This window comes from Mastigoproctus giganteus, chromosome 5, assembly GCF_048544385.1.
Source record: "Mastigoproctus giganteus isolate SK-2022 chromosome 5, ASM4854438v1, whole genome shotgun sequence".
NCBI lineage: Eukaryota > Metazoa > Arthropoda > Arachnida > Uropygi > Thelyphonidae > Mastigoproctus > Mastigoproctus giganteus.
In genome coordinates, this window is record NC_143579.1 from 13,377,565 (window position 1) to 13,390,747 (window position 13,183).

The 13,183-nt window shown below is 37.4% G+C and overlaps 1 protein-coding gene across 5 annotated transcripts in view; it reads left to right on the top strand.

Moving 5' to 3' along the window:
- LOC150085178 (eukaryotic translation initiation factor 4 gamma 3-like) overlaps positions 1–13,183 on the top strand; it is a 791,506-nt gene that overhangs the window by 672,898 nt on the left and 105,425 nt on the right. For all 5 annotated transcript variants that reach the window (XM_090373913.1, XM_090373915.1, XM_090373911.1 and 2 more), the window contains one exon: positions 8,610–8,830. In XM_090373913.1, coding sequence (XP_090230039.1) covers positions 8,610–8,830 — 221 coding nt within the window. The remainder of the gene's footprint in view (positions 1–8,609; positions 8,831–13,183) is intronic.

Here is a 13,183-nt window from a genome sequence, read left to right on the forward strand (position 1 = left end):
GCCTCTTTATCACCCGATAATTTATATGCATCCCATGCACTTTTCTTCTCTTCCTCAGGTTTTATATGGATCAAGCAGACAGAAAGATATTCCCCCATCAAGAGTGTTTTTTTAGTTGGTATGAAAATCCCAGTAACTTTTATGGTTAATTCTTTGAACGTTTCCCATTTAGAATTTGTTGATGGTAACATTAATAGTTGGTCCCACTGTAATCACCTTTATGAAAGCAAAAACCCCTCCCTTTACACTTAATGGTAGTTACATCTTTAACTAAATTCCAAATCAATACACTGTGACCTAGTGGTTCTTTTATCTGCAGATTCTTAATGCATGAATAATCAGTGCTGATAATCAGATCAAGAGTATTACTCCCTCTTGTTGCCTCTACCATGCTGCTGTAGAAAATAGTCGTCCGATAATTCCATGCAAATCTGGCTAGTCTATGAATGACCAAATCATAAGTTCCAGTCGATATCAGGAAAGTTAAAATCCCCCATTATAAGACATTCTGATTTACTGGTCCACTCTTTCTTTATACAGCCGTTCACTGTACTTATCAGAATCATTAGACTGATAACACACTCATTATTTGCTTTCCTAGTGCTTATATCACACAAACTGACTCAACGTTACACTGGCTATCTGTGTCAATCTGATGACTGCATTAGATTTAATATGCTTCTTCACTAAGAGATAACCACTCCTGTCCTTTCTGTATACATTGTACTCCCCATATTCAAATTCTACATCACCTGTATCTAAATGACATGTCTCTGAAATCCCAACAGTGTCTACATTTGATGTCTTGACCAGCACTCCATATTCATCAAATTTATTTACTGTATGCCTAGCATTGGTGTACATACGAGTATATATGCACCTATTCTTACTCTTAGTTACCCTAACACAGCCCAAGTATTTATTTGTTTAATGGTGACTCCTGGCACCCTTCTTTCAAGGCTGCTACCAGTTCCAATAGAAGCAGTGCAAGAATCACTTTCACCTCTGCCTACAGCTATTGTTAATGTATTAGTCTGTGTATCCCCCTCCCTCCAAACTAACAGTTTTCCAACCCACCTAACACTGCCTTGATATCATCGACAAATATTCTTGCATCCATTCTATTTAAGCATATCTCAACTCCATAGAAGCAGTCTCTGCATAGACACCACCAAGAAAATTTTACTCCACTAACTTAGCACAATCTCTTCAGTCCTAAATTGATTGACAAGGCTCTCATCATATGCACCCTCCTGTCTTGTCTGGGGCAGAATTGCAGACACTTTCAAATTTAATTCTAACTTGCTACTTTTTTTCAACATTGCCCTGTACTTATTAAGTAAGTTTGCCGATCCCCTGCTCTTTTTGTCATTAGTGCCAACCTGTACAACAATAACACCTTTTGTGCACTTAAAAGATATCTGCTCTACGTGATATCAACTACATGAAAGTCATGAACTTTTTTCCATGGCAGATATACTCCTGGTCCTATTCCACCTGTACCTTTTGCACACTATATTCCCGTTTCTATGACAGTTGAGTCACCAACAACTTGCCCCTCTGGGACCACCACATTCTGCCTTGGGGCTTGACTCTGTGTTGCCTGAAAATCAACTGAAGCTTTGGCATTGATGTAGTAGTAGTAGTGGCATGTGATGCAAGAAAGCAAGCGTATGAACTTATGCAGCATCAGCCAAAAAAAAAAAAAAAAAAAAAATCACACCATTCCCTCCAAATGCCTGTCCAGTTCCTCCTTAAATTTATTCAACCTGTCAACTTCCACAACGACAGATGGAAGTTTGTTCCATCAATTAACCACCCGCTAGCTAAAGGCAAATTTCCGCACGTCTATTCTACATCTGTCCTTTCTTAATTTGAATTTATGCCCCCTTAGGTTCGTAATCTGAACAAGTGGAAGGATCCCATCGGAATTCAGTGCTCAACCCATTCAAGGCCTTATACACCTCAATCAGATCACCGCACAGGTACCTAGTCTCCAGCCACTGCAATTTGCAGAACTTAAGCCTCTCTTGGTAAGAGGATCCCATCATTCCCCTCACCAATCTTGTTGCCCTTCTCTGTACATGCTCAAGCAAATCTAAATCCTTCCTAAAATGAGGCCTCCAGACCTGTACGCAGTACTCAAGGTGGGGCCTGACCATTGCCTTACACAGAGGGACAATCACCTCCTTTTCCCTGCTAGCAAAATTCCTATATATCATTGACAAAACCCCATGAACTGCCCTGGCAGCCTGTCTGCATTGCTCAGAAAACTTCATATCTGACTGCACAATTACTCACAGGTCTTCTTCATTTTCTACCACCTTAAGTGTAGTACCACACAGGTGGTACGTTTCTCTGGAGCTAATTCTACCCATATGCAGCTTTGCATATGGGTAGAATTAACATATGCAAAGTAGTATTGCATATGCAATACTACTTTGCATATGTCAAGGTTAAACTTTAGTTGCCACTTCTTAGCCCATCTGCCCAAATTATCTAGATCCTGTTGCAGTAGCACACTGCCATTGCTGTCATTAACAACCCTGCCAACCTTTGTATCATCTGCAAACTTCGACATTAAGCCTGATATACCTTCATCAATATAATTTATAAATATACAAAACAACAGTGGACCCAACACTGAACCCTGTGGGACTCCACTAATAACAATAGTCCATGAAGAGCAGCACCCATTAATTACCACCCTCTGTCCTCTCCCACTCAACCATCCTTTTATCCATTGTAGCAACTTACTCTTAATATCATTCTGCTCCAATTTGTATAATGTGGCAACTGAGTGCTTAATGGGCCCCCAATTTAATTTCTTAGAGGATATTCACCCTGTTCTTTATTTTTGATTTGATATTTTCATATTTGAAAAGAGAATAGATAATACAGAAAAAGCAGGTAAAATGCATGTTTGTTTTTATTATTATTACAATGTATGCTGTGATGCATATATATATATATCAGCTCTTTACAAATAATTTTTGTTCGTAATAAATTAGCAGTGATTGATTGTGCTTCCTGCTGTCAGCTTTTTCTGTACTGTAAACCTTTTCATAGGGAGCAGTTCCTTGATATGTGAAAAGTTACTTTATGGGTTTCTCCATGGAAAAAACTGTTTAGAACCACTGCACTATAGAGACATTTTAACCAAAACTTTCAGAATAGCTGTTCAAATGAAAAACTTTTGATTTAAATCACTCATCATGCTGCCTGAATACTACTAAGGGAGTTAAAATGAAGTGGGATTTGTTAATCATCTCACAGGAGGAAATAGTTGAAGAGCTTAAAAATCAGAGAGTTACATGTGCCTTGTGAATTAAGATCAGAAAGGACAGAAATTAAATACCCACACAGAGCATAAGGGTTACTTTCAGTATCCTGTCCTGCTGCAAAAAAAAAATAAAGCAGGGTATTTATTATGTGGAATTCGTTATGTAGCAAATTCCATCAGATGCTACACATGCCAAAAAATGGCCATTCTCAAGCAAAATGATGAGGAGATACTGTCTCTCTCATTTTCTATGCTATGCCAAACTGCAAAGGAAATCATCTGGCCTTTAAGACTTGTGAACTATGTGGAGAAAAATTTCAAAAATACAATGTAGAAAACAAAGCATGCTTGCACACCTGTCACATAATAGCTGTGTTCCAAGAAAATAAATAATGCAAAGCAAATAATAATAAAGCAAAGATAACATAATTAAAGGGATAGAGCACTGAAATGCCTTCTATAACTGTGGTACCCTAGAGCATAGCTGTATTCAGACTTTCCACTTCCACATAATATTTATGTTATTTTTATTTGTTGATTCTGTTATTATTGTTACCTAGTGAAAGGCTACAAATCAGTCGCCATCGAAACATATTTCAGTTACCTCAAACATATCTCAGGCCACCTGGGCTTTCTCGGTATTCTCGCCCATCAAAATATATACACTTGCACATAATGGCCTTTGACTGCTGTTGTACCGTAAAACCTGTAATAACAATAACAAATATACACGTGCTCAGCTGTTACTCAGTCAATGAGATAAGTAATACTCTGTGGAACTGACAAAGAGCTACTCCCCCACCACACAAACTGACCAAACCAAAGCACGCCATTTTTATTAAAATAAAACAGTTGAATTCTACTAGCATGGAAATAGGTGATGAAATAGAAGAAAGTGATTTAATATTGATGCTATATGGAGAAGATGACATGGTTGATACTGCCATATCTTCCCAAAAAAAATAGCTAAGCCAAAATAGAACCAAACATAAGTCTGCTTTCTAATTGAAGTAATCAGATCAAGCATCGAAGTCAAAATATAATGCAATTGAATTCCCCAGGTTTGTGGAAAAATTGATGCGCTAACAGACATAGTTGAACAGTGTGATCCTGTTTTGCCTATTGGAAACTTATCTAAATTGCAGAGGAATCTCCTAAAGTAAGAAACTGTGCCATGTATAGATTTAATAAAAGCACAGAATCACCTGTCCAGGGCGGGTTGCAATTCTTAAATCCAATATTCTATCCAGACTTAATCCTCCATTTATATTCCATTAAATTTTTTGTTTGCTAGTACTCATCTTGATTAACTTCTGTCTCCATTTTGTATTTTAGCAAATCTGAATGGCCCAAACCCATTATGGATATATCCTTACATGGATGCTAGAGATTGGTTAATATAATCATTACTGATTGTATTAATTGATAATAATCATTACCAACTAACTTTCCCAAACACTAGGTCTCACACCTATATATCCATCTTGTGACAGATGCTACCCCTCCTTTAGATCTGTCAGTATTCCCCTCCCCTCTATCTGAGTATGAAACTGTCAGTGCTGAATGATGATCCACATAAAAGTAATCGCTTTCCTATTATCTGTAAAATACGAACTCAGTTTACCCCTCAGCATTCAAGTTTTATTACTTAAACTTCCATAAGGCAGACTGGAATAATTGCCCAAAGCATTGCATCTTGATAGGAGAAGAGCGAATCATGGTCTTCTCTTATTAAAGAAGTAACTGCACATATTACTAATCAAATATCAATCTGCCATTGTGTCAATACCAAAATCATGAATGGGTAGACAACTCTGCAATACTGGTGGACTAGGGCTGTGCACTTGTGAAATGAGGGAAGGTGAAAGCTTGGGATCAATTCCATAAATTTCCCAGTATAGCTAATATAATTAATTTCAACAAACTCAAAGCTGAAGCGTGACAAATGAAACTGAAGGCCATACAAGAAAATTGGATTAAATTTGTCATCATCATTAATAAAGTTAGGTTAATTTAGAAAAGAATTCAGGTGCTGACTGGCAAATATCAAGTTCCTTCACTGGAAAGAGGTGGGGGTAACAATTATAATCAGTCGACAGTGAGTAGATTTCTTTCCAAACTCAAGAATACTGGTTCTGCTGGTAGGAAAAAAGGAACCGGATGCAAACGAGTCTCTATGCCAAAACAGGACTGCGTTTTGAAGTGCTTATGCCTTAAAAACCGTAAAGCTTCTTTGTCTGGACTGAAAAGAGAATGGGAAGAACATACAGGAGTGGTAGCAAGTGCAGTAACAGTCAGAAGACACTTCTTCAAAAATGGACTTGTAGCCCATCATGCAACATGTCCTCCACACCTTTTCTTACTACTGAATACATCACAAATTGTCAAACTAATAGAACAAACTTATCTGCGAAAAGATCGCAACCTCTTAAACACTTCCTCGTTCATTTCACAAATATATGTGGTCTCATTTCCTGTCTCAGTGATGTCCATTTCCACTCCTATCCATGTACTTTTCCTGACAGAATCCCAATTATTGCTTGATTCAACCACTGATCATCTCGCTTGTCTTAATTATTAGCTATAGGTTTCATTTTGCTGCATTCTGTCAAATTCATCTGTTATCTCTATCGTTCTCCAAACTCTACTAGTCACTTGGAGCCAGATGGGCAGGAGCAGCAGTGCATAGCACACACTTCTTGATTAGACCATGGTTCAAGCCCATGACCACCAAATATGGAGGATGCGGAAAGGTCAAGGAATGACCACCGCATATCCCGGAGCTATATGGTCTTAGTCCTTCCATTGTTTGGTGCATAATGGCCTATAGCTGCCGTTGCGCCGTAAAACATACAACAACAATATGGCCTTAGTTTCTAATGCTCCTAAAAACCAAATAACAACAACAACACTCTTGGACTTTTTCCAGTCCAACTTTCCTAACAGTGACATAATTTTCTTTGTTGATTTTAATGTTCACAACTCCAGCTACCTTCCAATTTCTAGTTGCACAGACCCAGACGGTTGACATGCTTAAGTCTTTTTCAATTACTAATGACCTCTGCAGAGTGTTTATTTACCCAGCAGAATACCATACAACCCTTCTAAGTACACAGTCGAGGTGAGCGGTCCTCTAGGCTCCTCAGATCACAACTTGGTGATGGTATGTTCTCCAATGTAGCCTTTCTCCTATAGCCAGTCTCAATCTTGTGTTATTTGGCATTACAAGAATGCAAAATGTGATCTACAAGATTACTTTTCTTCTTCTCCTTTGTAGAATTACTGCTTCAAACTTGATGTCAAAATTTACTCAGATCGTGTCAGGGAAATTATTCTTGTAGGGACGAAATCTTTTATTCCACACATCAACCTAAAATCACTTCCTTTATCTAAATCTTGATTTTCCAATGAATGTGCTAATGCTATTCAAGATAAGAATAATGTTGCATATCACAATTGGCTTGCTTCCAAATCTCTAAGTTCATTTTCTGCCTACATGAAAGCTCATGTGAAGCAATTATTAATCAGTCCAAACTAGACTTTGAACAGGCTAAGAGTAGAAAACTTGCTTCTTGTCCAAATGATAGTCAAGCATTCTGTTCTCTTGCCAAAGCTAATGGCTAAAACTTTTGCCCTTTTCTATTCCCGCCATTGTCAAAATCAGAAGGTTCTATTGCCACTTTACCCAAAGATAAAGCTGATCTGCTAGCATCCTATCTTTCTTCTAACTCGTGTTTCCTCCTACCATTCAATAATCAATGTCTTCACTCTGTCCTGTGGTCTTTCTTTAAAAGGATGTCAGAAGAATTTTGAACAGTCTTGATACTAAGAAAGTGGCAGGTCCTGATGATGTTTCTCTACTTGTTCTGAAAACCTGTGCTCCTGAGTGTACCCGTGTTCTGTTTTGCCTTTTTACACTTACTTATTCCACAGTCTGCTTGGAAATTTGCTGATATCCATACAGTTCCAAAAAAACTGTGATAAATCCCACCCATCCAATTATTGTCTCATTGCACTTCTACTCTTTCTAAAATAATGAAGAAATCTATTAACTGCCAACTCTAAACTATCTAGAAACCTTCCATCTAATCAATAATTGCCAGTATGGATTATGTTAGCATCGATTCACTGGTGATACATTGTCTTATGTTACCCATCTATGGAAAAATTTAATGGAAAATTTTGGTGAAACTGAAGCAGTTGCTCGTGACGTTTCAGAGGCTTTTGATCATGTTGGCATAAATGTCTTCTAAATAAGCTTCCACCTTATGGTTTGCCAGCTGTTTATTTTAATTGGCTATCCAGTTTTCTCTATGACTTCTCACTACAGGTGATGGCACTCTATCTTCTAACTTCTTAGTAATTCAGGTGTTTCTGAAGGTTCAGTTCTCTCTCCTTTCCTCTTGTGTATTAATGACCTCTATCGACCAGAAATCCTATCCATAGTTTTGGTGACGATAGCACATTACACTCCGCCTTCCAGTTTGAGAAACCTTGCCCTGCTCAAACAGCTTCAACTTCTCAAATATCCACTACCCAGTCCTTAAATGCTGATCTCTAAGCATTTCTTCAGTGGGACAAAGATAACTTGGTTGATTTCAATAATTCTAAAATTCAGTCCTGTCCTATATATTTATGGAGATTTCCCTGACTTCTAACCTCTCTTAGCATAAGCACATTACAAATATTCCTTCCTCTTCGTGAAAAAAAACTGGGTTTTCTCTTCCCTTCTCTCTGCATTACCTTTCTTCCAAACAGCTGTTCACTCTGTGAAAATTCCAAATCTTCCTTACCATGGATTATTCCCACATCTGGGGCAGTGCCCCAAAAGCTCTCTCACGCTTGCAGATTCCTTTCAAAAGAGGGCAGTTAAGATAGATGTATGCCATTAGGTTAATTAATGACTGATATCAAGCAGTGTTTTTCCACTCTCTGTCTCACAGACATTCTGTTTCTGCTGCATGCCTTTTCTATAGATACTGCCATGGGCACTGTTCTTCTGAATTGATCTCTATAATTCCCACTCTTTCTTCCAACTCAGTCTGCTTCCTTTTACTGTCCAACTTCAAACTCACAGAGCCAACCTTTCTTCATATATATTTCCTAAAAATTTCAGTCCACATTAATCTACGTCTAATGTCAACAGATATCTTCTTCATGCATGGTACTAAGTACCATAGGCTCTAATACCTCTTGTGCTTGGGATTTTCATTAAAAAAACATATTGATATTATGCAAATAGCTGCGTATAACCTTGCAGATTTAATCTTCAGGATATTGATATAATAATATAGATGTAATTTCTATTATTTAATTCTGTTTCTAGGTCAACGGCCTCTAGTCGAGAATCAAGTCGAGGTAGGGGTAGTCAGTTGCCTCCATCTGCTATTAGAAAAACTCCTTCACAAACAAATTCAAGGGAAAGAGAACAGTTGTTAGAAGCTGTTAAAGATATCACGCGGCCTGCTGTGGCTGAACAAAAACATCAAGAAATTCGGAAAGTAGTAGAACCCCAAGATGTTGCTGAGGTTAATGGTAAAGAGACAGGTAAGGTTTGCTTTCTCTCAAAAAAAAAGCAGACATTTCCTTTTTATTTAAAATATATGTAAAAGTGTGTTTTAATGCAATTTTTCATTGTACCCTTTCCAAAATGTCATAGCGATTAGGAACACTTGAGTTCGAGAGGCAACACTAAAACCACATTGGTTAGTTTTAATATGCACAATTTAACACTAGGGTTAATTAAGCTTAAGAAAAGAGAAACCAAGACATTAAATCAAACTTCTTTGGCCAAATCTTACATCTGCCAGTTAATGTGTTACCTCCTAATCTGGTTCCCAGTAACAGATGCTTATACTAGGCTTTCCAGATAATGAGACTACAAATGTTCCCATTTGTGAAATGCATCGACATAACTACCAAAACAGTATAGTATACTAATCTTCTTTTCTGTATTTTAATTGGGTTAACCTATCTTTACAGGTGACTTCTTAATATAGTAATTGTGCAAGATTAAAAATAAAGTTTGGCATTTCTCTTGAATTCAGATTCAGTTTAAGTGTTGTTAACTTAAAATGTTGTGAAAAATTTGGAATTGCATTATGGTTTGCTTCAACAGAAAGGGGATACACAATACTATAAGACCAATATAAGGCAATGGTCAGGCCACGCCTTGAGTATTGCGTACAGGTCTGGAGGGCTCATTTTAGGAAGGATATAGACTTACTTGAGCGACAGAGAAGGGCAACAAGATTGGTGAGGGGAATGAAGGGATCCTCTTACCAAGAGAGGCTTAAGTTCTGCAAATTGCAGTGGCTGGAGACTAGGCACCTGCGCGGTGATCTGATTGAGGTATATAAGGCCTTGAATGGGTTGAGCACGCTGAATTCTGATGGGATCCTTCCACTTGTTAGATTACGAACCTAAGGGGGCATAAATTCAAATAGATGTAGAATAGATGTGCGGAAATTTGCCTTTAGCCAGCGGGTGGTTAATTGCTGGAACAAACTTCCATCTGTCGTTGTGGAAGTTGATAGGTTGAATAAATTTAAGGAGGAACTGGACAGGCATTTGGAGGGAATGGTGTGTTTTTTTTTTTTTTTTTTTGGCTGATGCTGCATAAGCTCATACATTTGCCTCCTCCTTGCATCACATGCCCCTACTACTACTACTACATCTAATTTAAATGTTACATGGAGAGACTTACCTAAATATATAAGGGCTGCTGGCACTGGAACAGACTACAAAGAACTGAGAGGAATATGATCCATTTTTATATATGGACAGATCTTGGTCAGGTATGCAGATTGAACTTTGGTGAACAAACTTTTTCGGCTGAAAAATAGGGAACACATGAAGTAGTATTGACAGTGGAACTCAGATTGAAAAATTGATATACAGTACAGATTGTTGGACAAAACTTCTATCCGCTGTGTTATTGAAGGGCTAGTTTGAATTAAGAAAGAACTAGATAAATTATTAGCAGGAATGCACAGGTTATCTGGTGGAGTGTTGTTTTTTTGTTTTTTTTTTTTTTTTTTTTTTGCTGATGCTGTTTTGCCTCCATTTGCCACTACCAATATTAAATGCAAAAAAAAAAAGAAACTAACTTTAAGATAAAGTATGGTCTTATATCCATTTGAATGTCTTGTTTCTGACATGTATTCGATCCATCTTGGGATTGCAGTCTCTTCACTCTTTCCATAATCTCTTCACAGGCATCAATTCTGCCAAATTGCAGTGTTTAGAAAGTAGACACCTGCAAGGTGATTTGATTGAGGTGCTTAGAGCTTTGAATAGATCGAGTAAGATCAATGCTGATGGTATTCATCTTGTTACTCAGTTTACATGCATATGGGAGTATAAATTCAAATTGAGGAAGGATAGTTGTTAGGATGGATGTGTGGAAGTTTACCTTCAGCCATCAGGTAGTTGATTGTTGCAAACTTCTGTTTGTTATTGTCAATGTTGGTAGTTTTGAATAAATTCAAGGAAGAACTGGACATCGTTGGAAGGGATGGACAGGTGATTTGGGAGATTTCCCTTCTCCACACTTTTTTTTTTTTTTTTTTACATGTAAAATGTTTGATGGCAGTGGGTTCTTGATTTCTGTTGATAGTTGATGCTCTGAAACATTAAATGAAAAATGTTTCTTTACCTATTCTCCTATTTTAATTCACCCAAAGTTCAGTTTAGTTTTAGTGAGTCATATTTTCTGTATCTTTATTATATCAATTCATAGCATTTCTGCACCACCTGTTCAGCTGCAAAGCTAATATTTCATTTTACATTTTTAGAGGTGTCCTTTGGATTCACCGAAATATGTCAAGTGCCTTGCTTCCCTGTTTCCTCTTAGGTTATGCCCTTTAGAAACAAACTCGAGGTACAAAAATCAAGATTTCCCATTGGTTCAACCTACACATCTAACAAAATGCACTTCTCTCTTTCTTCTTTTTTGAACAAAAAATAAAATAAAAATTCCTGTACTGATCCGGCAGGTCTCTGAATATTTTCCAAGTCGTCAGCAATCAACTACCCGTGTAGACAACAAATATTCAAATGATTAAGCTCTACCTCACTTCTAGCTATAACCCATTGTCTCCTGTGCTGTAGCCATCCCAACATGGCGGGCTCCCGAATACCAAGCAATTCTTCTAATATGATTTACTGGTATTTATCTAAGACGAGTAATTTTCAATAAACCCTCCTCCGCTAGCAACGTTACTGCTGAAACTGCAGATATAAGCGAACACCTGCTGACCCCGTGATTTTCTTGTTCATATATACGTGTAATAAAGTTTAACTGATAAATGAAACACACAGTAAGACATTACCAACATTAAATACGGTAATAATAAAGTACAGCAGACTCGATTTACCAGGATTGGATTAACAGGGACACTTCAAGACTCCAAATTAAAAAAAAAAAAAAAAAGAAAGAAATCAAAATTCAAGTAATAACTAGAATAGTTATAAACAGATATTTTGCAAGTCGTAAATAAGCGACAAGAACCGGCGTTATAAGCCGTCATTGGGAGTTAGTGTACCTATTATCTTGCAACCTCCACTGTCTTCACACCTACTGCTTAAAATAAAAAAAGAGAGAGAGAGAGAGAGACCATATGTTTAGTTTGATTTAGTGCATCACATCGATTGTTGTGTTCCACAAAAGGACAAATTTTGTTTTGTTATTTATGTCAGGGATGTCGGTTTTTTTTTTATATATATATATAGTAACTTTTTTTTTCTTTTTTTTTTTTTTTTTAGAAATTGCGAAAATGATGGGCAAACGCGAGAGTTGTGCTTTTCAATTAAACAAAAACTTGAAATTATTCAAAAGTTTAAAAACGGTGCATCCTTTAAATCTCTAAAGAACCCTTATAATGTTGGTGACCAAACCATACGTGACATTGTAACAAATAAAGCGAAGCATAACAAATAAAACCTTGTTAGGTTTTTTGTTTTTTTTTCCATGGTTAACCGCAGGTAACTGAATCAGCGGATACGGGGGCACAACTGTATATATAATAATAATAATTATTAATAAATTAGAGAAAAGGAAATGGACAACCTAAGCATTTCCCTCCTCCCTTATCGATCTGACCTTTGAATTTACCCAAACTGTCAGCCTCTACCACCCATGTAGGTAACTTATTCCGGTAATTTATTGGCACCTGATTAGACCGGGGGTTCGAGCCCATGACCACCAAATGCGGATGATGCAGAAAGGTCAGTGAATGACCACAGCATATCCCTGGAGCAATATGGCCTTAGTTGCTAATGCTCCTAAAAACCAAATAACAACAACCGGTAATTTATAACTTGCTGGCTAAAATAAAACTTCCTACAATACAACTCTTCCCCCCCTCCCCCGTAACATTAAATTATAGCCCCTAGTTCTAGAATCATTTATAACTGTGAAAATTTCATCCTTATTCATTTTGCTTATGCCTCTCAGAGCCTTAAACACCTCAATCAAGTCTCTAAGGCCTAGTTTCCAAGCTTTGCAACTCACATATTCAAAGTCTTTCCTCATATGGATGCCCTTTTGCCGATCTCACCAGGCGAGTTGGCCGTCTCTGGACCCTTTCAAGAAGCACAATGTCTTTCTTTAGGTGCAGTCTCCATACCTGAACACAATATTCCAAGTGTGGTCTGACAATAGCCTTATATAATAGGATTATGATGTCCTTATCTCTACTAACGATTGTTTGATAAATCATCGATAGGACACCATGGGCCTTCCTTTCAACCTGTCTACAGTGCTCATAGAACTTCGTGTTTGACCGTATCGTAATACCCAAGTCCCTTTCCTCCAGCTGTATTTCAACTCTGCTAAGTGTACACTGGTGTACAAAACTTAAGGACCAACACTATTTCTAAAAGTTACAACCGCAAAAT